This window comes from Thunnus albacares, chromosome 15 (genome assembly GCF_914725855.1).
Source record: "Thunnus albacares chromosome 15, fThuAlb1.1, whole genome shotgun sequence".
Lineage (NCBI taxonomy): Eukaryota > Metazoa > Chordata > Actinopteri > Scombriformes > Scombridae > Thunnus > Thunnus albacares.
The window spans coordinates 4588141-4615721 of NC_058120.1; the positions used below are offsets into that span (position 1 = coordinate 4588141).

At 39.3% G+C, this 27581-nt stretch overlaps 2 protein-coding genes and 1 non-coding gene across 3 annotated transcripts in view; 2 read left to right on the forward strand and 1 right to left on the reverse strand.

Annotated features, from left to right (window-relative positions):
• The first annotated feature begins 19272 nt into the window (after nt 1–19272).
• trnas-gcu lies at nt 19273–19354 on the forward strand. Its single transcript has one exon. It is a non-coding gene; the product is annotated as a tRNA-Ser (tRNA).
• A 2731-nt stretch (nt 19355–22085) lies between these two features.
• Nucleotides 22086–25693, forward strand: adi1 (acireductone dioxygenase 1). Its single transcript, XM_044374021.1, has 4 exons — nt 22086–22288; nt 22826–22945; nt 23713–23892; nt 24543–25693. The coding sequence occupies exons 1-4, from the start codon at nt 22163–22165 to the stop codon at nt 24657–24659; spliced, it is 543 nt and encodes a 180-aa protein (XP_044229956.1). The 5' UTR covers nt 22086–22162; the 3' UTR covers nt 24660–25693.
• A 57-nt stretch (nt 25694–25750) lies between these two features.
• trappc12 (trafficking protein particle complex subunit 12) overlaps nt 25751–27581 on the reverse strand; it is a 36592-nt gene continuing 34761 nt past the window's right edge. The window contains exon 12 of the mRNA XM_044374019.1: nt 25751–27092. Coding sequence (XP_044229954.1) covers nt 26850–27092 — 243 coding nt within the window. The 3' untranslated portion in view covers nt 25751–26849. The remainder of the gene's footprint in view (nt 27093–27581) is intronic.

Below are 27581 nucleotides of genomic sequence, written 5' to 3' on the forward strand. Positions count from 1 at the left end.
ACAGCCAAAATATCAACTGTACATTAGCTGTAAGCTAGCTAGCAATGGGCACACCGAGCGTGTGTGTATTCAGAACAGATTCTAATTGAACTCAGTGTATTTATGTTCATTTGACAGCTGTAGCCACAACTTGGTCCTTTCAGGATCTCTCATCTCTGGAACATATTTGTCCATCACTTGTTTCTTTCAAACACAGACGCAAACCATATTCCATGTCTTAGGCGCAGAGGCGGGAGCAAGTCGAGGTCTGGAGGACAATAAGAACTCAGCTTTGAGATGTCACACATACACCAAAACACTCAAAGAGTCAGAGCAGGTTGTTAAAATCTGCAATAATCACTTTGAAGTTTTGTCTGAGCTTGTCTTCAGTAGTAAAAGCCAGATAACGGCAACAGACTTAAACAACACTACCACAATTTATCCCACTCCCACAGCTCAGCAAGGAACTTTAGTCCACGGAAACAAAAAGATGAGATTTTGTATTAACCAGACTGTAACCTTAGAATATACTTGATCTAGCTAACTCAGACTGCTGAAGCCTCAGTTCAGCTTCAGCTTAATTTAGGAATGCATTTTTGCACAGAATGAGGGCTGTAGATGTTGTCCTCCATTTGTTGCAGTGTGGTCACATTCGGAGAGAATAGCTGCAAGGCCAGTATGGAGAGAAGAATTTTTATATGGGCCAAGGCCCATTTCCACGTACATATTGGCACACCAATATTGCATTAAGACAGAATTGAAAAAACCCAAACCTATCCTTTAATCTACCATACTTACCGTAAATGTATGTACAGATTATTCTGATGCAGTGAGGGATTATTAGCAACGTTTCAAGTATGCTCACTTTCAGTTTCACATCCAAATAAAGGGGTTTGGATAACCTAACTGACTCCTTAAGTTTCTTGACCTGTGGGAGTTTGTTAGCAAAATGTTCCCAGATGTCAGTAATTACTCTGGTGAGTACAATGTTATCATAACTGATAGAGATGATGGCCAAGGCTATAAAAATAAGATCAAAATTATTATAACCTGACATTTACCTTTCACAAAAGGATAATGTAAGAGGTTCATTTATTTAGATTTAACTAAGAAACCTAAAACTTCCTTGTCATTTGGAAATTTCAACTGCAATCTCATACTTAGAAGGGTTAATTATAAAAAACACTATTATTATTATGTACTGTAATATTTTAAGGGCCATTGTGATTTCACTGATATCACAAATGGAGCAGTATATTTGATTACTCATTACTAGGAATACATTGTTGTAATGTATCAGTGACACACAACTTTGTTGCCCAACTACGGTCACAAGAATTCCACTATTATATCTTTGTTTATGATTACACTCCTCATTCTTCATTCACACACACACACACACACACACACACACACACACACACACACAAACACACACAAACACACACACACAGCCTGTGGTGCCATCTGTGTATTGAATAGTACATGGTGTATGAGGAGTTGTGTCAGTAATGTAGGTCTGTCCATCTATTTAAGGCTGATTAATTAGAGCACTTTGAATAAGGCCAGAGAGAAAGAGAGAGAGAGAGAGACTACGATTATGAATAGTTAATCCATGTGCCAGTTCCACAGCCACCAGGGGGACTGTGGTGATTTATTGGGCCAGATGACACAGTCTGTTTGTCACACAGTCTGTAAAAATATAAGACCAGATTTACTGTAATTCTTAAAGTAATTTGAACAAACTTTTCAGGATGAGTGCACTATGAGAAAGATGACAGTCAGATTTCAAAGAAGTCTTCAGATTAAATATAAATGTATGGGCCTTTCTATTTTATGTTTTTTGTTGGTCTCCTCATACAGAGGCAGCAATAACTCTTTATTGCAAAGCAACTATAATATGTCTGCAGGGACTCATGGGGTTGTTGATCAATACAGGCTGTAAATGGAGGTCATTATTTTCTCTCCACTTACTCAGTTTTTTAAAATTCCCAAACAAAAAGCTATTCTGAATAGATGCCCTAGAGTTATATTGTGTTTTGTTCAGGGAGTTAAAATACACCCACTAACGTTAAAAATTTTGCTCTTTAGTTTCAGATTTTTTTTTATAAAGAATCAATAAGAATCAACATTGGGTTTACTTAGATTTCTTACTTTCCATCCTAAACTCATCACTCACTCCACCACCTGAAATTTCATTGCATAACAGGTACTATCCTCTGACTAATACTAACGATGCTGAACACAGGGAAGCTAATCACATCACTAGCATTAAGGCGAACCAAAACCTGAGAAATAGCCCAAAAACCAGTGCTAGGCTGAGGGCCAGAGTGCTGTTAACTTTGCACCTGATCCAGACACTATTCTGATTGAGGACTCTAGACTGCAAATCTAACTGTGGATAACACATCTGTCAGGGAGCTAACAGAGATGTTGCCAACTATCCTCTCTACACATCCAAGTGATATGAACATTTTCATACACTCTGGATCTATCGACATTCTGCAAATGAAAACTGACTCTGAGATCTTGAAAAAAGACTTTACCCTGCCACTGGAAAAACTGAGTGACTGTCAACTGCAACATTTATACATTTCTGGATCAATACCAAGTTTTGGGAAAGGAATTGAATCTTTTAGCAGACTCCTTGGCCTGAATACATGGCTGACATCAGCGTGCCTCACCCTTGGGATAAAGTTTATTGACAACTTCAGTGTCTTTTGGAACTGTAAAGACCTATTTAAACTTGATGGGGTTCATGCAAACATCATTGGATCCAGACTCCTTAGCACAATCTACGTCATGCCCTTGGGATGCTAAACACAAACAAGAATGTGTGGATAAGCATCAAGGTCAGAGAATGTCTCTGAATGCTCTCCTCCAATCAGGGACCCAACAACCCCCCTCTCTCTCCCCTCCACCACACTCACCAATCAAGGTGTTAGTGAAAACAGCAAAAACCAAACTCATCACCACTCAGGTGTCCACAAGAGATGACCCCATGCCACTTCATTAAACATACTGGTGATCTTAAACTTGCAATACATGACATTCAGCCACTAGATGTCGCACTATAGCACCAACATCTCAGACCAAAACAAATGTTGTTAATTTGAGAAAGTTTGTGATGCAGCCGCCATCTTGGAAAGGGACGCGAAGGACACAGAGGGACTCACATGCACTAACATGCACGCGCAGATGGCACGGCTACCAAAACAAAGAATAGGGAAGCTTGGATAACAACACACACAGAGGGAGTGTGACTTCATTCAGTGGTAAGGACGCCATTACTGTGTGATATCTCTACATAGTAAATAGTTGTTTCCTGACAACTAATACGGCTAAATATTGTTTATTTCAACTTTAAACAGCCGGTGGCATGGCTAAACACATCGTAGCAATCACAGATCATCTGTTACGTGTTTCAATAATCTTAAATTTGTTAATATTCAACCAGAACCAGTCTCTTTTCCTGTCACAGAATCCCAACAGCTTCTAAATGTCAGATCATTGGCGAACAAATCCTTCTTTAATAATGATCTGATAACTGAAAAGAATATGCATTGTATGTTTTTAGTTGAGACCTGGCTAAACAGCACTACTAGTGTAGCAACACTGATAGAGGCTTGTCCTCCAAACTATAATTTCTATCAGTCCGTCAGACTAAACAGGAAAGGAGGAGGGATTGCAGCCATCTTCCCTACACAGTTTGTGTGTAATGGCATTGACTTGGGTGAATTTACATCGTTTGAATATCTTGCTTTGGAACTCAAAGCAGAATTATTATCTATCATTACATTATGTCGACCACAAGGATATTCATCACTACTCCTACAACAATTCTCAGAGCTCACTGGTGTCACTAGATATGATGGTCAGTCCTGAATGAGGACTTAAACATTCATATTAATAAAAAGAATGACTCCAAAGCTGTGGAGCTTGTAAATCTACTGAACAGTTTTGAACTCACCCTACATGTATATGAAGCCACTCATCAGCATGTAACACTCTAGATTTAGTAATAACAAAAGGGTTAAACATTGATAATGTTTTAGTATTTGAATGAGCTATTTCAGACCATCACTGTGTGTTTTTTGATGCCAACCTAATCTTAACAAAGACTAAAAGGGAATTTTCCTTAATGACAAGGCTGAAACAATGTTTTTTAATATTATGAGATCATTTGAGCCGTACGGTTGTGACTGCTCTTTAAATGACATGGTTGAAAATTTCAACAATACATTGTCATCTGCTTTAAATACTGCTGCTCCACTAAAAGTTAAAAGAGGTCGACTGACAGAATCTCCCCATGGTTAAACAATAACAGTATTAATGAGATCAAGAGAATCTGTCGGGCGTCTGAAAGAAAATGCAGGAAAACTAGGCTCACATTTCACTGTAATAAAGAAGCCATGACTGCATATAACAAAGTAGTACATCTAACAAGAAAGAATTACTTTTCCAAAATTATTACAGAGAATACTGGGAAATCTAGAATATTATTCTCCACCATTGACCAGCTGCTCATGTAGCCATGGGAAAATTCACCTGTATTACATTAACTGAGCTTTGCATGACTGTCAATGAGTGTAACTCCTCCACCTCATGTATTGACCCTGTACCTAGAGCATTTTTAAGCGGGTGTTCAATAGTGTTTCAAGTCATGAACATTATAAATACATCTCTTCAAACAGGCATCTTTCCAGATACCTTCAAAAGAGCTGTTGTAATACCCTTACTAAAGAAATCCAACCTAGATGGTAATGCACTGACCAGCTATACGCCGTTTCTCGTTATGACCTGGTAAGGCTGTTTTTCTGTGTTTTGGGCATTAGAACCTTCTCATTCTACCTGCCTGTCTGTCTAGTCTGCATTTGGGTCCTCCACCTGTCTGCCACGCAAACACATTTGTAACATAAAGGGACTTGCCAATAACCCTTTAATAGGTCAAATTTGGTGATGAATTTGTTCTGAACCAACCCTGTCCACATGTTCTCCATTTGGGGCAGAGGAAAACAAAAATGTGTCATCAGGTTTGGGTACAAGCAGACATGGAGAACTGCATGCACTGGAGCTGGGGACAGCTAAACCATTTTCCAGCATATAGGTGAGCAGAGGTCCAGCAGGAGCAGAGCACGTTTAGCAAGATTAACCCAGTAAGCGTGCTGTTTCATTGGGGGATGATCACCAACATTAATATCATGGGAGTGGTGCAGGATGGAGTGTCTGAAAACAGAGGGATGTTTTTAATCAAACGAATAACATCTTTCTGAGCTGAATTATTCAAATGATGTAAATGGGATCTTGAATCTTTCAGAATTTCGGAAACGGGAACAAGGTTCAACACTGTTGACACGCAGGCTGTCACTCTAAGGAAGAAAGGAAGAAATAGAAAGATTCAAACAGAGAAAAAGAGACCTGAAGTGAGATTGCAGCAAGAGTACACTCCACCTGCAAGCCCACACAGTGAACATAGGTCTCAAAGTAAAGTGCTAGACTATTCTCAAACTGATTTTGTAATGGATTTAATATATGTAATCTTAATGCCATTAGTAAAATGTACCTACAGCAAAACCCCGTGTGAAGAATAACTATATGCTGCATTCTGTTTATTTTAGGCAGTGCCTTCAAGCTAAAGCCCAATCAAGAAACACAAAGAGAAAACTTTGTCGTGACTGAGCGCACAACTTGAAATGGATGAAATTCATAGGAGGATAGGATAGGATGGCCAGATGGCGGCATGAGCATTCTTTGTCTCTCTATTGTCTGCAAATTTACAAATAACTTGTGTAATACTGTTTTTGTCAGATTTGTCAAACTGTCTTGCAAAGCCTGAGTGCCTATTTTGAGGTTTGAATTGTCCCCATTTGAGAAAGACAAAAGACTCTGACTCTGAGAAAAGTGGCAACTCTGCATTAATGAATGGACTGAAGTTGCGTAATGCAAAACACAGTGGAAAAGAGAGTCCACAATAAAACTGACAGTCTGTATAGATTGCTGGAGAAGCTGAGCCAAGATATCTCGAAAGAGGTAGAAAGAACAGCCCAAGAATTGTGATTGAATTTGGAGCTTGAAGTGGGCATCTGAGCTCTAGAATGGAAATGACTGAGTTGAAAATTGCTGAAATCCCCAGAAACCTCAACATGGGGTTGGAATACAGATATACTTTTTAGCCATTTTATTGAAACTGATGTACTCCAATGATGTAGACTCTGTCTATATTAGTGGTGACATGAATAGTTGTATTGCAGACTTAATTTGATTGATAATCATAGTGGACTTCGTGACCAGTCAGTGCTGTGTCAACATTTCCAAACAGGAAAATGATTTACTAACCGCACTATGGTAGGCTCTCAGCAACAAGTGAAAAGGCAAAATAGAAATTTTCCTGTTTATTTTGTTTCTTCAGAGATATGCCATAAAGCTCTTCTTGAGGTCATAGATCAATTGGAAAATGGCTGGAAACACAGGAGAATGTTGATCAATGTTATGACTAATTTTGTGACCTTACGTATAAAGAAATGGATAAATACTCTGCAGTAAAACAGGATGTGTTAAAGAAGCACTACAGAATAAAGCAACCATATTGGATGGACAAATTAAACAAGTTATGGGTTGACTTGTGCTTAGCGGAGAAACGTTTCTTTAGTGTAAGGGCCAGAGCAAGTGAAGGATTCTAAAAAAATTAATATAAATGTCAATCTAATTTTGATAGAAAGCTAAGGTTTTTCAAGAGATGTTTTAAAAGAGGACAAACTCTCCTGTTAGAATATTTACAATTCTGAAAGGAGGGAAATAAGTAAATTGGGGCCATAAAAGAGCAAGTTGATTCAAACACAGATCTTAATGGAAAATGGCGAATCTTCTTTTGAGACTGGCCAGATATTGAAGAGGTGGGAAACAGATTAAAGGTATGTGTATGCATGTAATAGCTCATCTTTATTTGATGTTTGACTCTTTAATGAAATTTGTAAAGTAAAATGTGAGCTTGAAAACGGGATGAGTAATACAGCACTTTGCCAAAATCAAATGCTGAATAATGAGATCACTTGAGGAGGTGCAGAAAGCGGTAGATAAAGCTAAAGCAAATAAAGCTGTAGGTGTGTAGGAAACCCTGAACGAGGTCATTCCTAATTTAATGAATATTTTACATTGTCTGTACCAAACATGCTTTTAGAATGGTATTATTCCATCTGTGTGGAATAAATCTATGATCAAACCCATCCTTGAGTCTGCAAAAGTGGACCCTACAGTTCAATAAAACTACAGAGGATATTAGCTTGATCAGTACAGTGTATACATTATATTCAGCTATCCTAATAATAGACTTCATTCATCCATCATAACAGGACATTTCTGTCATGTAAACCAAATGTTCTGAAATATACTCCTCTTGAATTTGTGGAACTGTACATTATGCATTCAGGCCATTTTGGGTTGGGGCCCCCATCAATGCAGATCATGAGACCTGCCAATGAAAGACGTATGAAAGTTTACAATTCACTGCAGATGCCCTCTACCATTATGAAATTACATCCAGTGCAAACATCGAGGATATGTCAGATGCAACTATGGGAGACCTGAAATCCAAAGACTGTGCCTATGGTGATTGCCAGGAATGCCTTCTCCATGTCCCTGCAACATTGAAGATGCCATGTAATACATACATTGTGTTCAAGCAATGGATAATGGAAAACAGAAACCAAGATGATGACAAGAGGATCACCATAACTGTCAAAAAGGAGGTGACAAGCACTGAAACAGAACAACAGTCAACTTCATGACTCTTCAAGTTCTGAAAACACATATTCAACATTAGATGACAATATGTAATCTACCGACATCTTAAAGAAAATCTGGCATCCAACCAGTGCTTAATACATGTGGACTTCAGCGAGAATAACACATGCAAACACAACCAGGAAATACAGTTGGTGCATTTCAAAAGGGTCTCACCAACAGGCTACTCTCCACACACCGTACTCTATACAGCCAGAAAAAATGAACCAATTACCTTCTGCACCGTCTCCCCATTCAGGCGCCATGACCCTCATGTTATCTGGGCACACTTGGTTCCTGTGCTGAAAATTATGAAAAAAGAGTTTCCAGATGTGGACCAGCTGCATTTTTTAAGCAATGGGCTGGCTACCCCTTACAAACAAAAGGGCAGTTTTCTACCTGTTGGCTACAGAGCCATTCCACCAAAGGTTCAAAGAAGCCAGCTGGCACCTCTTTTTCTGGCCAGTCATGGCATAGGAGACCAGATGGTGAGTCTGGGAGAGGATGGGTCTGACCCATCGTTGTTATTTGAAAAGCTGAGGGCCTGTCAGACATCAATTAAACTCATCTTCAACACTGAGGAGGGTGTGTACTGTATATATTTACTGTATACATAGGTAGGCTATGTATCTGTTGGAATACAAGTTGATTGTTGATTGACATATATCCATATTGTTGACTTTTTTCACTGTTTTATGTTTTAATGATATTATCAAAATGAGCTTGTTGATGAATTAATTTTCGGTCCATCAGGAAGATGTGGAAAAACAGTTTTATGCCTAGTTGTTCTGGGGCTCTGTAGCGTCTGTCAGAGGGGAGGAGTTCTGAGATATCATGGCTTCGGTGTGTGGTCGGGACTTTGATGAATTTTTCTGCAAAATAAATCCATGTTGTTGATTGTTTTAATGGTACATGCTATGACATTTTACATAATTCCTTGTGACATTCCTTGTCCAAGTTAAAATAATGTTGGTATTTTGTCCCCTGTGTTAAGGAGGGTTTTTTTTTTTGTTTTTTTTTACAATAATTGAATATCGTTAGAAAATGTAATCAATATTTCAATGCAAATGAAATAGTATTGATAGGTCAATGATTTTAAAAATAAACAAATAAATACTTGTATGCATTTACTGTATGTAGCTGAAAATGAAAAGGTAAAATGAGGTGCTGGTGAGAAAATCAGTACTATATATATATATATATATATATATATTTATTATTTTTTTTAAATAAATGATCAACTAATACACTTTTAAGAGGATACATGGACATATATTTTCTTAAATAATATACACATTGCACATGAATTTAAATTAGTATTTCAAACTGTCCCTAACAGGGTAAACATTATTTATCCACCATTTTATTCACTTTGTTTAATAAATGCTGAAATATACTGTATATGCCTGAGCTTGACCAAAATAACTTTTCAGATGTTTTACATGTCCCTTTCATGATAATACAAGAAGAAATTCAAAAGCTGTGCACTGAATACCAATAATGACCCTAATGCATCACCACCATACACTGATCACAGTACTTGCACCTTTGCTTTTAGGACACAACACTCTATTATTCGCACAGCTACAAGAGATCAAGTTTTTCCTCGTCATAGATCATGTTCAGTGTTTGAGCAAATGATACTGTTGTTTTTCTGGAGAGAACCGTCTCACTGAAATACTGTAGCTGGTGGGAGGATCTGTTCATGTTCTGTTCATCTAACCAGTACAGAACAGCACTTTGCTTTACACCAGGTGCTTCTGGCTGGTCTGAGCAGGTGGGTGGCTGCACTACACTGCCTGATAATTCAGGGCAGGTTTTCTGAGCATGACAGCTTGTTTTTTCTGTTTATATGCAGTCATATTCACGGTGAATTACCACAATATCAACTGGGAACAAATGAGTATAAAAGCTGCATGTGCCAAGTGAAAATGCCACAGCACCACCATGCAGTGTCATAAAAACACAGCCCTTTATCTTCCCATTGACCAGGCATTGATGGCTTTCTGTATCTGCAGTGACCATTAACAAAGTGCCTACATTTAAACTTGCCTGCTGCAGGGAGAGACAGCAAATAATTAAGTTTAGCCCTGTCATCATCATTCTTTCAGTGATTATCATACATATTAATGTTAACAGAGGGACTGGCTGAGTATGAAAGTACTCATTCCATAAGTGTTTCTCTGTGCCTCTCTCTCAGTTAGGTGTCTTTCTCCTTTGAATTGTTGTGAGTTTGACAGTGTGTGGGTGTGTGTGTATGTGTGTGGGTGGCTGCTGGTTTTGGTCATTGTCTATGCATGTGTGTTTGTGTGTGTGTGTGTATGTGTGTATGTGTGTGGGTGCTAGCTGTTTGTATGCACTGCATGTGTTAAGAGAGAAGGACGAAAGGAGCTGCTGAATCTCAGAATCTAACACACACACACCACACGCAGGCACGCACACACATACAAACACACACACACACCACACACCACACACCACACACCACATGCACACACACACACACGCACACACACACTCACACTTGCCAGCTTTTACTCAGGGTTCTTATTATCATCATGAGCTATATGAGAACATTTACCTACTTGTGCCACCTACATGCATCATGGAATTTGCCAGGCTGAGTTGAGATCAAATATTATATGTCAATGTACAATATGTTTCTTTTGTTGGGGATAGCAAGAGATGAAGTTGTCACAAAATAAACAAGGTCTTTGGTACACGTAAGATGAGTCAAATCAGGCCCATTAGCATATTGACATCTTTTACATTTAAGGCATTTTTAAACCTCAGTCACCACATGACAAAGGCAGCAACAAAATGCATTTCTATGTTTGCCAGCCTGTCTGGGCTGGAGCAGACAAAAAATATCTGCCATGAAAATTACTCTGACAATTTTCTCTTACTCCCTCTGTCAAAGCTATGGAGGGGAGAGTGAGAGAAACAGATATAGGCAGGCAGAATGGGATACAAGCACTAGGATGAAGAGGAAGAGAAGATCAGGAGGTGCCGATTATATAAGACCATCACAAATATCATGGTAAAGACCTGAGAGGGAGCAGAGCTATTTTAAACCTGGGCTAGAGCTCAGAGAAAGAAGCAGTGTGGGCTGATATGTTGGCCATCACAGCAAACTGTGCTTGTGTGTGTGTAAAGCGTGCGTTCCCCTCCCTGCAGAAACCTGGCAGATAGCGGACTGGGACTTTAAAAGATGTGTTACATAATGCCGACTGGAGCTTTTATCACAGTGAAGCACCTCCAAATTTGTCTCCTGGTCAAATCATTCCAAAAAATCCTGACTGTTGTTTCAGGATTTTGCAGGAAATGGACAGTGCTGAACAAATTCAGACTGAACTGCCCAGGATTATACAGACATGTACTGTACAGAGGGTGGATGTATGAGATGCTGGTAAAGACATGTTTTATTGGATGAAGCAGATAATAAAAAGTCACCTTCTGCAGGAATTTGAATATGGAACTAACTCAAAGATAAAGTGGATGCAATTTCTTCCAGACAGAAGAGCATAATTGAAAACTGCATTGTTGTCGCCAACATGCATTGCCTCACTATGTTAGCTAGCTTCATATGAAGCAGTACATATAAAAAGCAAGGTGGAGATGTGATGTAAGTTTAGCCACCTTAAATTTCACCCTGCCCCCAAATTTTTAACTTCTTTATTATAAAATCGTTTTATATTTGTTTTTGATTAGCTTCACCCCAATATGTGTGACCCAATGGTAAAATTTAAAGTTGCATTAGTATGTTTCTTGGCCACTTGGGGGCACTGCAGCAAGCTGTTATTACCATATTGACATATCACCTTATAAGTTGACAGTTGCCTATTTAAACATCAAGCAGACAGTGATATTAGCATTCATTATAAGTTGTGTTTCTGGCCTTTTGACAAATGTAAGTCAATTTTTATTCTCTTTTTAGCTCTGTTTTGCTCCACCAACTCCTAAAGGAAATATTTGAGACCTTGTTTACACTTAGCCACACATGTGTCTTGGGTTAGTTAGCTGTCAGATACCCAAAAATGCATCTAAAATGCAAATGAAGGGTTGGATTGAAATTTTGAAGTTTACGGATAGTCATTAACTAGCTGGCTAAACTGATTTTGTGTCAACTAAACAGCGAAAGTGCATATGTTATTCTTTGTCTGCATTACCATCACTCTACACTGGAGGAAGGCTTACCCTGATTTACATGTGGCCCAGGAAAATCAAGACTCCAAAACCCTTATTTGTAATGTGGCTAACAGAGACACATGCATTTAAGTTGCTAAGTGTAAATGAAAGTGCATTCAATTACATCTGGATGTTATCTAGACATGAGACAAACCACCTTTCACAATATATAGTTATTTGAATATGTATCCACTATGTTTAAAATATTGATTAGTGCAGCTTTAAACTGCATCAATATTAAATATTGAATATAATATTTGGATGTATTTCAAATTACACCAATGCAATTTTTTAAAATTTAATTTCAGCTACTGAGTTTTGCATTACTTTGCCACTTCATACATATAAGCACCCATTTTTGATCATGACTCGGCTGCTACATCTTGCCTGGTAGAAAATCAGTAAAAAGAAAACAGCAAAAGATTTTGGAGCAAAAAACATTTTGGTAAATGACTTAATTTAACTAAATGAGAGGGGGAATTAAATGATACTTAAGTACCATAATTATATAACTGTCTTGTTGAATATAGTACAGCAAGGTACAAGGCTCAGGAAAGAATGAGCATAAAAATAACATCTGTGACTGCACCCTCAGTCACTGATGGTGTTACTTTACTGTATGTTTATTGATTTTACATGTTGAGTCATTTGCTTTGGTGTAGCTCAATGACCTCAAGTCATGTTGTTTCTATAATTTTCTCCTCACCATGTAAAATGGGAGACCTATCCCTTCAAGAGATGAACAGAAATTTCATATTAGTATTTGTGAACATACACATTATGTCCTGTTTCTTTTCAGTATGCTTATTAAAATTCTAACCAGCCTGCAGCAGATATGGTTTAAAATGGCTTTGTATTTCCACAAACAATAAATAGGTGATATTTTCCCAGCTGTCTAAGCTAGAAATCAGGACCAGATGATCTTTTAGTAGCTTTTATCCTCAATGCTTTATTAAAAGTTGCATACCGTTAGATCAAAGTGAAGATATTCAGTCTAAAGAAACTGTATCTGGGAAGATATGTGCTGTCAGGAATAACCTTGAGAAGAATCACACTATTTGTTGTAGTTTGTACTGTGTGGAATCTAGTCAGAAGTTCAGGAAGCTATGCACCTGTCTCTTACAGTATTCTCTGTATCTCAAAGCCCTCCACCTCCCACATGTCTTCTCAAGGTTCCTGATGGGAGGGTTCCTCACCTGAGTACTGCTAGACACCTGTCCTGAACCCTGAGCCAAGAACACTCATGGCCTGGACATTATGCACCCAATCCTCATCCCTACCAATCGACACATTTATGCCTCTGACTTTGGCTTCCAGCTGCCAGATCATAATTATTCCATCTTAAAGTCCTGTCTGTAAACTCACAACTCCTTATTTCACCGTAGGAAACAGGTGTCCACTACTGTCTGTGCTCAGTCTTAGAACAGCTTTGTTGTTGATCAGCATGACGGGCTGGGCACCTCTTGTCTCACTATGTTTACATGCACAAAATATTGTGGTTTTTGTCTTTATTCCAAAAAAGACAATATTCCTACTAAGCTATTTACATGGCTAATGAAAATGAATATTCCACTAATATTCCCGTTTATATGCAGAGGGTTTTCGGGGTTTCCCTTTGCTCTAGTGGGAAGGGGAATCACAAGATCTCAAGAAACCACCAAGGTGAAAAATGTTAGTGAGCTGCTGCCTGATATTATAAGTGATATTGATATGACTGATATTATAGATTTATAGTTAGAGGCACATCCAGTACCTAGGTTGTTCCACGATGTTTACTACACTGCTGAGTGTTTTTGGTCCATCACACCGAGTCGTCACCATCAGTCCATGGCTGCATGTCAGGAAAATAACTGATCCCCTCTGTTGCTGTTGTGGAGAAGGCACGCTCTGTTTTTCCAGCCCGCCCTGAACAGCTCTCCACTCTCCTCTCATTCCTCTCCTCTGTCCTGTCTGCCTTCCTGCTCCAGTATATGTCATTTTGCCTGCTCAGGGGTGCATTACACAACCATCTCGTCATGCATCTCTATCCCAGCCTTGCAAACTGTTGGCTGGTTGGCTTGTTTACAATGCAGAGCTTACCGTAAACAGGCAAGAGGCTGTGTGTAGCAAACTGGCGTAAAAACTGCAGGTGAGACACATGTTCAGAATGATGTTCAATGTTCAGAGTCAGAGATATCCTTTTCTTTAGTCCACACATTCTTATTCCTTGTCAGAATCTGGCTCCTGCATCATCCACAATGCAACTTGACCGCTACAGCCAACAGTTCAGTTGGAGATTGGTGTGTCACGTTAGCTAATGTAACCTAGAGCTGCTAGCCTCCAGCAGAGATGAGGAGCGGGCTACAGAGGTCTGGTAACCTCACTTCTTTCAAACTCCGCACTCCAGATGTCTTTCATTTTAAATCTTGTAGCCTTCAGCGCCAACCAACACTGACTCATCACTTGAGGCAATTTATCAGTTTCACACAGTTCCCTCTGAAGAGACAAAAGGCTTTATACTACTACTAAATATTTCATATTTACTGTACAGAGAGGAGAGTGGTATCAATGTTCTCTAACTCTTGCTAAGAAAGCAAATAAGCCACATATTTCCCAAATATCAAACTATTCCTTAAACACAATTTGAGAGATTTAAAGTAGTGTCATGTAATGTTGTTTATCATGATGTACCAGGCTAGATCCGATCCTAAAAGCTAGCTAAACATTGTTTTGTAGAGTGTTAGGTGTCAAAGAAATTCTAAAGCTAAATAAATACAAGGCTACACAGGTTGACATTAGCGTAACTGTAGGTGATATTAGCATGTTGGGAAAAAGATCATGTACGCGGTGAGAGAACCACATGTTACAGATAATATACTGTATATATCCCCTGGAATAAAAATGACAGTTTCTCATCCTCAGTAAAAAATAAATGTAAAGGATACGGCTGGAATTTTCTATATTTTCAACAAATCTCATGTTTCAAGCAGGGCCTACAGCAAAGCCAGGGCTTCTTTCTCAACAGTGCTGTAGTTTCTCTGGGGTCTGCCAGAGCTTTCTGGAAAAATTGCAGGCAGGGTGGTCAATAACTTGAACCAAATAGTAAAGCTGGGGGCAGCAATAACTGGTGAGCTGCACAAGGATGGCTTTACAGCTTAGAAGGCTTGCTCACATCTGAAGTCCCACACCAATTCCCAGCAGGACGACAAAGTCAGTCATGGGAGAAACAATGGCAGCAAAGTTATGAATAAATGCTCTACAGTAACCTGCTAACCCTTGGAAACGGCACAGCTGATGTTTGGTGGTGGGAGCTGGGTGCTCAGCAACAGCACTTATCTTGGCTGCAAGGGGCGAACCTGTCCTCGACCTTCTTCCTTGCCAAGATAAGTGATTGTGGCCTTTCCAAACTCACACTTACTAAGGTTCAGGGTCGGTGAGGCATTTTCAAGGCCTTGGAAAACAGCCAGTATTCATGTGGCTCTCCCTGTCAGGTGAATACATTACTACCTCATCTAAATAGACCTCATAGTTAGCCACACCATACAACACTTTCCACATGAGTCGCTGAAAGATTGCATGGGCGTTACTCATGCCAAACACCATCACAGCATACTGAAAGAAAGGAAGAAATGAAGTTGTCAGGAGTGGCAAAGATGGAGATATCAGAAGCTCTGTGTACTTGCCAGTGGCCTTGAAGCAAATCTAGCTTTATCACATAGCAAGCAGTTCCTATCCTTTCAATGCAGTCTTCAATATGGGAAGAGGAAAATTGTATCCATTATTATGTTAAGGTTGGCTTGGATGCCAAACACAATAATGGATACAATACCAGGAAAGAAGTTTACTGCATGAAGGTTTATTGAAATAAATTAATAGATAAATGAAAAGCATATACTAAGCACCACAAAGGTGCGGCTGCAGCAGGGAGAGGGAGCTAAACAAAAAGGCCTGCCTATGTAGGTTTAGCCCACAAGTCCACAGGTGCCTGCCAATCAAATGATCAACCTGGTGTTGTGAAAAGGAAACACCAAAACAGAATATAACAAAAGTCAAGAGGTTGTGATATGTAGCACAACAAGCTAGTGAAGCTCTGTCAACAGAACTGCGTTCCCGCACATGCTCAGTGGCATCTGCCTTAAATGGAACTAGACTGGAAACGTGATCACTGTTATTAGTTTTTGGAGCCATTTCTAAACAAACTAACGTGTCCATAATTTGTTGTGGTGAAGGAACATGTCACCTAACGCAACATTGTGACTCATTGATGAGTTTTTAACAACAGCTACAACTCAGAGGAATAAGATATATCAGGCTTTCGATAAACACACAATACTTGTTAGTAGATCAGTTCATTATTGGTTTGGGTCTGCACATGAGATTTGTTGACAGTAAGAAAAATATAGAAAAACATAGAAAATCATCATCCTTATTCTTTAAAGTAGAACCTGGGATCACCCTAGACTGACTTGCTGCTATCCTGTTTTCATGACCAATTTTTGGCGTGTTTGTTTTGTTTGAACGCTGTCACATCACATTTTGCTGGTGGAATATATGGAACATATTCAGATCAAGCTGTCGAATCTCTGAAATTAATCTGAAGTTAATCTTTACCACATTCTGGGTCATTTCTTTGATCTCATGATGTTTGAAGTGTTGAGGCCCGAAGGGAAGCTGTCATTACATCAGAACCTGATGGTCTAACTGTGACTGGACTTACTTCTCTGCTCAGATGAGGAAAAACGCTCATGGTCTTGATGATTATCAGCTGAAACATAAACAAAAGTAAACAGCAAGGATCCAATTTACCTGACATGTCATCTGGTTCTTGTCTGACAGTGTTTGTATGTCTGGATCACAAACATGTTGAACCCCTTAAGGGAGTAAAAGTGGCAGATAGTGTAAATGCAGAGGTGGAATATGGAGAAATATATCCAAAATGTTAATACAAGTGAAATATTTGGCTGCTACTAAAGTGAGGTATAAACAATCATAAGTTCAGCAACTTGCGTCATTCATCATTTGTTTTATGGCAAAGAATCAATTTCATCACTCAGCTCCTGTGAGTCAACTGTGCTTAAAGGTCTCTTCTGGTCTGTGTCCAGCTTTCACACACAGTTCTGTTTCCTTCTATAAACCAGCAAGTAGTGCCAGCTGATATGACACATCCACATGACGTCTGATCTTCCTGCTGATGCTGCAAGTGTTAGGTTCACCTTGAAATAAAGGACAGTGAGCCTCCCTTGGTTATTTCACACACACTAAGCGCCATTGTCAAACTAAAATAGATATATTCCTCCTGCTGTTCAGTTTTGTTTGCTTGAGTTCAGATGAGTCATATCAGGGTACAGCATCATCATTTCACAGCTATCTGGCCACAGCTCTCTAATCCAGTTTTATTAAACACCCTCCAGGTGACGCCAGGTGGAGTGTAGGCAGTCTCTTGGTGAAGTGTGGCGCCATCTGGTGTATTATTTTACACAATACACCTAGATTCTGCCTTTGGCTGGACTTGATTTTGACTTACTGCTGGTGACATTTTTATTATGTTGCTGTCATTGATTGCACTTTTTACATCAGTTATTTGGAAGCAAGGAGGATGATTTAGCCTTGTGGCCATCTGACTCTACATTTCTTGCAGGTGCTCATTATAACCTTTGTCTCCGCTATCAATCATGTTACTATAGGAATAAGAGAGGTTTGTCTGCAAAATATTAGTAGATGAGAGGTTTAAATATCAGCAAGAGTACTAATGTGAAATGGTTTTATCAGCTGTAGCTCATAGCCTAGAGCTTTCAAGTGTAGACGTTTCCATAAGTGAAAGCTTTAAAGAGTTCTTGCTGGTTTAAAAATGAAACATTCACGATAAAAAGATGGTACAGCCTTCATCAGTTGTTAAATGGTGACCTTGAGTGCAGCTCTTTGTGCCTCCTGCCTGGACATCATGCATTTGAGAAGCAAATTGTGTTAAAGAGATATACAGTATATGTTCTGAGGCCTTGGTGGGCACACCTTGGCAAGTGCAGAGACTGTAAATCAAGCCATCCTCAGTAATACTATACAGAAAATTATGAATGCAATTCTTTTTGTATTAGTGTAGTTCTTTGTTTTTTCCTCTGTCATATCTATTCTGTGGCTGATTTAGCTTTAGACAGCAGGTGGAGCAGTATGTTAATGTGCTTTAATGTGCTTGAGTGGTTTAAATGATTATGGCTGTTCTCACCAAAAAATGTACTGTTTTGGTGAGACTGTTGGCTGTTAACTGACCTTATTTGATTGGGATATGACAAGGTGTAGGCACATGGCTGGCCAAGGCTGGAATTAGTAACCATGCAGCTGGCATACCCATGCTTCACACTTGGATTTACTCAGGGAAAATGGAGCGGCCCAGAATTTGTGCCCATTTTTGGAATAACAGAAACTACAGTACAATCTACCCATGAATGTGTTATCAGACAGGCTGCACACAGTTTCAGATTTGATATATGGACAATGTGATTAGCTATAGAGATTATATCTGTATGATGTATACTGTATATGATGTTTTGGTACATGAAAGTATTCTGAAGAGTGTTTGCTGACAGTTTAGAGCAGCTGTGAAAACCAATGTGACTTTGTTGTTAACCACAATGTTCACTGATGCTCTGTGAAGTGCAGTAACTGATAACCATTTGACCCAGTTATGTGTAGCCTACATTACATGATAACACATACTCCAAAAGTGTACATTTTCTATATATATCTATCTATTTATCTGTGGGTTGGTGGTGCTATATATATATATCATACATCACCACTGGTCCTTGAGAGCGATTGTTGTGGGGATGTGTTAAAAGTTGGTCTACATACCAGAAAGAGAGAATAGGTGGTTTACATGAATTCACTGAAAACAAAACCATATTACTACAACTGATCACATCACATTTACAAACTGGAAGGGACTGTTAAGCCCCCTGCCACATATCATTTGGGGAATCAGTGCTTCAACACTACAGCTAGGGAAAGTCTGCCATCAGAGACATGCTAGCAGCAGCCATAATCCCAATTTAAAGGTACAGAAAGTTAACACAATATGTTAGTTGGGCAGCTTCAGATATAAACTGCTGTAAACTAGCAAGTCTGTCCATTTTAGACCATTTGTAAAATCTAAACATGGCTGTGTTTTAAGACAATGCTGCAAATCACACCCGTGATAAATGATTTGCCTACTAATGAACCACATTCTCTGAGAACCAACAGCACACACCTCTCATGCCAAACTTCTCCCAAAACTATCCCAATAATGACGGCCTATCTAATCAGGGTTGTACAATTTCTGACAGATCAGTACTGTGAGAGCACGGCTATACAGACGAGGTGGCCGAGTGGTTAAGGCGATGGACTGCTAATCCATTGTGCTCTGCACGCGTGGGTTCGAATCCCATCCTCGTCGATAAATATCTGTTTTCATGCGCTTGATTTCCGCGAGCCGCATAAACACGCGCCAAATAAAACTCACTTGGAAGACATTCCGTCTCGAAATGTACCATACATGCACTCCAACGCCGTCAACACTAACACACGTGACAATTTTCTAAATAAAACAATCAAAATGGATATCGTTTGCACCCCACGAAAGTGTGTATTGTGAATATAGATACTGACATGACAATAAATACTGATACTTGTGAGAATGATGGTAATATTCAGTATTATGTTTCTATAATTTCCACTCAAAGAATGTGAATTGTAGTTCCTCACTGTGGCCACTGGAGCGCAGCAAATACTCATCATTGTCAACACGCACGCGCACACACACACACACACACACACACACACACACAACACACACACACACACACACACACACACACACACACACACACACACAATCAGTCAATTCCACGAGTGTAAAGCATGGATGTAAAGACACAATAGTAACTAATAAAGCATTCTTCTCAGTTAAACCTATCATATAAAACGGCTGATAGTCTGTCCATCCACAGTTAAGGATGTATTCATGCAGATATTATTAAACATTAGTGTTAACATGCAGACAGGTTGGAGCCCACACCAGTTTCATCAGCGATAGCAGGGTACGTGAGTGCAGCAGGCGTCACTACTGTATACAGTCATGTGACGTGCAACGCAGTTTTTTTGCGATGTGAGTTTTGTGCAGCCAGCACATAGACTGTATGTGGGTCCAGCACAGATATTGATTATGGAACACCCCAGTGAAGTGTAATCAGCCCAGTGCTATAATGATAAATGATATCTTACAAGACGTTGGGACTGGTTTTGGACTTTCTCTGCTTGCAGATGAAGATGCAATCTGGAAAAGAGGCATTAAACAAACAACTGAGCGACTGCAGGAAGCCTTAAACAAAACAGCTAATTGCGGTGAAAAGTGGGGACTCAAGATTTCAGTGAAAAAAGCAAAATATTTCGAATGTCAGGGTTTATTTGTGTGTGGACAAGCAATTGAGAGAGTAAAGGAATTCAAATTCTTGGGAGTGCACTTTGATGAAAGACTAATGATCTACATGATAAGGTCAAAACTATATTATGGTTGTTTATGTTATGGAACAGCAGTCAAATTAAATCTAAAAAGGTTGGATGTAGGCCTAATACAGGCTAGGGCACTGAGAATATGTTGTGGGGCCATCTGTTCAATCCCGGCTTTACTTGTAGAGATATAAAAAACACTGCGAGCAAAATTAAGCAATATTACACGACAGGGTGTACTTTACCGTCATAGTTGGCATGACAGTGTTGTGGTCAGGAAGCGCCTCGTTCCTGACCGTCCGTTAGCGCGACGTCACGGTCTGTAGTTCTAATGAACGGCGGAGTAATAGTTTTAGTGATGAGGCATTTTTCATTTGAGCACGGCAAGGTGTGCTGTCATGCTGATTTGAGCACGTTCTAAATGTCTAGTTGACCAATCAGATTGCTTGGTCGGAACAACCTGTTGTATAATTGGCAGTGCAGTAGTTACACCAAGGGGACATCAAGGAGAGAAAAAAAGAGTGTTTCATTTTCAGTATGGGTGAAGAGGTGGAGAAGCTAGAGGCCTCTCAGATACACTGGTCAGTTATACCACCATGGATTCTACCCACACCAGAAATAGACTTCAGTATATCAGCAAGCATAAGAACATATGACAGTGCTGCATATCCGTGCATGGTAAAGAAAGGCTAAAAAACAACTGGGAACATTATTTCCAGATTTATGCAGATGGGGTCCAAGATCCCAAAACTGGAAAATCAGTCTTTGCCTTTTAAATCCCAGACAGTTTACAATTTACATTTTCATTTAGCAGATGCCTTTGTCCAAAGCGATATACATCTGAGAGCTGATACAACACAAGCAAACAGACCTTGAAACTGTAAAGCTCAAATGACTGTCTGAGACAGAGCTAATAGCTGTAATGTGGGCACTACAGTGGGTAGAGGAGGTCAGGCTGAAGAGGGCAGTTATATGCTCAGACTCAGCCTCAGCTCTGATGACACTGAAAGAAAACAAGTTAGGGGCTCGACCAGACCTTGTGATGGAGCTGTTGGTTCTGTTGTATAAAACTGAACAGGTCAGACACTTGATGGGTTTTCTTTGGGTGCCAGCTCATGTTGGGGTGGAAGGGCATGAGGCAGCAGACATAGGATTTAAAAGGGCACTGATGAGACATTGATGTGGGTGTATGTATCAGGATACCTGAATGTTGATGATCTATCATCATAGAAAAAATAACAGCTGTGTGGCAGAAAAAGTGGGAAATTGAAAAAGTAAAGACAGAGCATTGCTATATGGGCAACGAGAGAAGGCAGACTGCTGTTATGACCACACTAAGACTAGGACACTGTGGATTAGCACGGGATCTATAGTGAAGATGGGCAGCATGAGGATGGACTGTGTGGAACCTGCAGAAAACAACAAACTGTTAAACATCTACTTATGGCATACAGCCTGTATGAAGAGCACAGTTATATACCACATTATCACATGTGGGAATACAGTCGGTCACAATGAGGAGCTTTCTTAGTCCCACTGAGAACCAGTCAAAGACTGTCAAAACAGTGTTTGAATTCATCGCCGCAACAGGATTACAATTTTGAAACAGACTGCAACCTAATCCCGACCTGCGGGGGGCAGCAATGTGCCGCAAAGCATCTAGCCTGCGGGAAATACACAAGACGAAGAAGAAGCGCAAGCGTCCAGATAGATCCATGGTCCACCTGTGAAGAAGTCCTGTGGTTGTAGCTTCAGCATGTCGGGGATAGAAGCCTGGTACATCGACAGCTCTGATGAAGACCAGAGAAAGCCGCACAGACTGAACCCGAACCAGCCTGTTTCTCTGGAGGAATTAAAAAAGATCGGCGTTTTGCACTGGAAGGTAAGTTACAGCCACGCTAGCTGCTGCCTTTAAGTTTCTATGTAAAAGCTTAACTACGGTAAATTAAACATTTATTATCTGAATAGCTAAAGATAAAGTTTGTGCTTTATGTCTAGTATATGTACAATATTAAGTTGCAAACCCTCGCTGAACTCTGCTTTGTGTTAACTTACATAACTAATGAGAAGAGCGTCCGAACTGAGAGACGACGACACATATGTCAACATTTGGTGTGTAAGTTAGTTCTTAAGTTGTTCAACTTAACTGTTGGAAGGAAATGTTATGAATAAAAACCTGTGTTTAAGCTTGAGGACATGTGGAAATAAACACACAAATTAAAAAAAAAGTGAGTTTCAGTTTTCAGCGGATTTCTTACTGCTAGTTAAGCCCCAGTCTGTGCCTCTAATCTCATGACCGCACATGAGAGGCGCTATCAGGGGCCAACTGCTGTGATGTGTAAAAATGTATTAAATTACAAAACAGACTTGAGTTTCCACAGTTTGTTTGCTGATCAGAATTGTTGTCCTGTGGTTGCAGCTGAATGCTGATATCTATGAAACAGACCCAGAGCTGCAGCAGATCCGAAAGGACCAAGGCTACTCCTATATGGACATCATCACTATTCACAAGGACACACTGCCCAACTATGAGGAAAAGGTCATTTTACACTTGTTACACAGTTCAAATCAGGTCATATCTTTTTTTTTTTTTTAGTCAAATACAGTAATCATTTTATACTGTGATACTGTCACTTTGTTGGAGAAGATGTTTCACAGAGTGAAGTAACATTATGCTCCACAGAGGTTTATGCACTCAGTGGTGAAGACGATGATTCAGTCCCTCCAGGATTTCAGAGTTTTGTTGTGATTATTGTGACTAAAAATGTTTGATTTTGCAGCAGCTTTTCTCAAAATTGCTTTACAATCTGTGATGTTTTATTTGCTCTTTTTGAGAATGCAAGCAAAGTAAAATAATGCGATTTAAAAAAAAAAAAAAACAAAACAAAAAAAACAAACTACTACCAATGATGTTATCAGTTCCTTCTATAAAAAGCATTCTGCACATCACAGAAACAACTGTATTACTGTGCTAATTTTTAAATGTATTTTCTGCACATCAGAACCATGAGTTATACATAAAAGAAAATACAGTACATGAGTTCCATCTGTTCCATACAACATCAACTTGTATTCTTCTGACTAACTCAATGCAAACTACATTTGGGAATTGTTTGCTTGGTCTATGGCATCATTTTTGTTGTCATAAGCAGTTTGTTGATTTGGTCATTTCATGCTGGGGTTTTTTATTATTGTGATCACAAAATCACAATTTCCTGGAGGGTCTGATTAGACAGTTTCCACATGTACTAGGTATGAAGTCTGATAAGTCATTGAAGAAAATACCATTCTTGTTTGTCCACTCAGCTGAAGATGTTCTTTGAGGAACACCTGCACTTGGACGATGAGATCCGGTACATCCTAGACGGCCGGGCTTACTTTGATGTCAGGGACAAGGAGGACAGATGGATCAGAATCGCTATGAGCAAGGGCGACCTGATCACCCTGCCGGCCGGCATCTACCACCGCTTCACCATGGACGAGACCGTACGTCTGACTGCTAAATTACATGAAAACAGGCAGACAAATAGACAGAATATTACTGACCCCAAAGATACAAGAATCAACTAGATGAGAGGTATAAATGATAGAAACGTCAGTTGGATTGAATAATTCACCAGGATACATGTTGGTGATTTTCACTGATATGACAGCACATTCCTTTGGAAAAACTTGCATGTAGTTAAATGTTTTTTAGCAATCTTGGGTAGCATGGATGCTCAACACTGACAGTCTCACAGTGCACCTCAGCATACTGGATTAGATGAGATGAAATTTAAATGATGCCTGAGGGGAAACTGCTTCATTGCTGCAGAAAAGACTAATATTTGAATAAGACCAGAGCAAATATTGACAGCACAAAGTGACAGTTACATTAACATATTAAAAGAATGTAGAGCTGCAACAGTTAATTTATAGTTGCCAACTATAAAATTAATTTTCACCTACTTTGATAATCGATTAATAATTTAATGTGAATATTTTCTGGTGTCTTTGGTAGCATGATAGTATAGTAGGAAACGGTGTCGGACATTTTTCACCACTTTCTGACATTTTACAATCAAACAACTAATGGTTTAATTGAGAAAATAATTGACAGATTAATCGATAATGAAATTATGTGTTTGTTTCTGCAGAACTACACTAAAGCCATGAGGCTGTTTGTGGGGGAGCCGGTGTGGAAAGCTCACAACCGGCCCGCTGATGACTTTGACATCCGTAAGAAGTACGTGACATCTCTGCAGGAGTCCTGAGAGAAAACTGCGGCAGCTACAAAGTCAACTCCATATGATCACTGTTCACACTAGATGCAGAACCTCTGATGTGATCGTGCTGGGCCACTAAAAAGGTTTTAAGTCAGAATATTCAGAAAGATCTCCTGTAGCAAAGATGTCATGTTATGTACTGAGATGCTTTTTAGTGGTAAATGAAATGTAGACTGAAAGTAAGTACATTTACTCAAGTATTTTACTTTACAATACACGATGTGAAGTATGAGTATTTCTAGTTGATGCTACACTTTAACATTTCAGAGTGAAAAATTACTTTTCTCTTTCCTACAATTGACAACTATCATTACTGGTTAGATTTAGATTCTACATACAAAACACATGATTAGATAATATTATGCACATACAAAGAAGTTAAAAATAGCTTCATCTCAACTATCTAGATTTAAATGCTGCTTACAGGTTAATCCATCATTAATGACAATTTGATAATATGTAATCTCCATAAACAGATATCTGCATATGAATGCATCTGTAGGAAATGGAACAAGTTGTCTAGTAAAGTGGGCGTGTCATGTAGTAAAGTGGGTGTGTCATGTTCGTCTGTAGGACTGCAGATAGATCCTTCTCATATCTGCTGGCTACACCGGAACCTCTGAAATATCAGCCCCAGAAGCTAAATCGTCATCAGACTGATAGCCGATGGATTCAGAGATGGAATAGTATGTAACATTTCAAAAGGGGCCCATTCTGCATAAAAAGTAAAAGTATAATATTAGTGTACTTAAGCAGATGTCTGAATGCAGGACTTGTAATGGAGTATTGCTGTTTAAGTCTAAATACTTTTCTCACCACTGGACAATCTGTAGTGCCTTATTCCCTTAAATTGGTTGTTTTTTATGTTAGGTGTTGTTAAACTTACCTCATGTTATGAATCTGAATTATGCAACTAATATGCAGTTTCTATTTTCATACAGAATCTCTCTGAATCAGTAGCTAGAGATGATGCAGCGGAGCATTTGTTGTTTTGTTGAACTGAAAATAAACTTGCTGCTATCCTAAGTCTGATTTTTGTCTTTTATATCATCTGAACTCTTTCCATTAAACCAGACAAGTTAATTTAAAAGATGCATTTTATTTAGGATAAAACAAAATTCCATTTTTAATAAACATAAATATGATAAACACAATCTGTAAACAGTGATGATTAAAGATCCAACAGGATAAATCAATAAAAGATTTAGCAAGAAAATCATTTTGATATCATTTAACAGAAAGAAATCACCTACTCTGATATGTACAATTTTGGATATTTAATATTTTACATGTTTTGTTTAGTGGAGAGGATACGCTGCAATCTGAAGGGCTTATTTATGTTTTCCTGTGTGAGTTAATGAACCTAGCACAAGCAGACAGCTGAAATCAAGTGGTCTTTGACTGTTAATCCAGTGTTACAGGTGTCTGCTGAGAGAAGGGGAGGAAGAAGCTTTAGAAAAGGACCTCTGTGGACACTTTAGTCTTTTAAGCACGCTGAAGCTCTGGATAATGCCCGTGTCAAGTCTCACATTATGAGTCTGCATCTCCCTTAAAACCACTACCAGTCTGTAGTGCAATGAACATCTGTATACTGAGGTTTCTTCAAACCACAAATACTTCATTTCATGATTCCTCTGTAGTAATGGGACCGGGATTTCTTTGATCAAAATGATCATGAGTTTAAAGGAATAGTTTGACATATTTTGAAATGCGTTTTCTTGCCGAGAGACAGATGACGTTTAAGAGTGGTATCCATCTTTTCGTCTAATTTTTGAAACCATTCCTTTAATCTGTAAATTAAATTTAACATCGACTCCTGCACCTCCCAAAATGTCACTCCAGCAGCAGATGTGAGCTGGCCGCTGTTTTGTTTTGTTTGTTATTACTGGGTCACCCCCTCAACAGGACAGGAGTCCCCCCTGCGGGCTCACATGAGATGAAATGTGTACCTGGGTTTGGCTTCCTGAATCTATTTTATAGAAGAAAAGCAGTGCTGACAGATCGATAAAATCAACATACTTCTGGAAAACCAAACCAAGCATTAAACATTTACTTTTCTGTTACAGGAGCTAGTTCTCTCTCCTCCTCTATATATTTTACTCTTGAGGTGTTATTCCCTGTCCCACAGAGGACAATGCAGTAGTGTGTATGTCCTCTACCAGTCCATCCTCTTGCCTCTTAGACCAGTTTGAGGCACTGTGTGTTAAAGCTGTCCCCCTCCCGGCAGGCCACAGACTCCAGCAGCGCCTGTTTCTTCTGGGTGCTGCGCGATGACTCCAGCTCATACATAGTGGTCAGGTTAAAGAGGACGCTCTCGTGGAGGTAGTGTGCAGGGTCCTGCTGCACCAGGCCCTCCAGCTGGCCCAGGGACTCCTTCAGCCGGCCCAGGTAGAGCAGGCACACTGCTGCGTTGTTATTGGCCTGGGATGTGTTGACGGAGGGAGGGAGGGAGGGAGGGAGGGAGGGAATGGGCATAGACAGAGGAGTTTAAATGTCAACTCATCATCATCATCATCTGTGTTGTTCTATTTGGAACTATGCTGCTGTGAAAGGAAAACTTTTTCAATCTGGACCAGGACCAATTTCAAAAACTGTTGCCCCCATTAGTCACTTACACACAAAAAGATGGGAAAATAGGACCCAGGTAGAAAAATTCTAAAGCTTTCCTTTAAAATTTTGAATTAAATTTTTGCCACTTGAGTTCCACAAATGAGATTACTTTCAGCACATAGTACTGGGATGAGCTTCATACAACCATAATCACCTGGATGAATCGATAGCACTTCATGAACTGTCCCCTGAAGCTTATTTGAAATGATGTTTAAAATAACCAAAATGTAGAGACTAAAATTAAAAATGGATAAAGAAAAAAGGGATGATTATGTTAATTAATTAAATACTTTTGGAAGA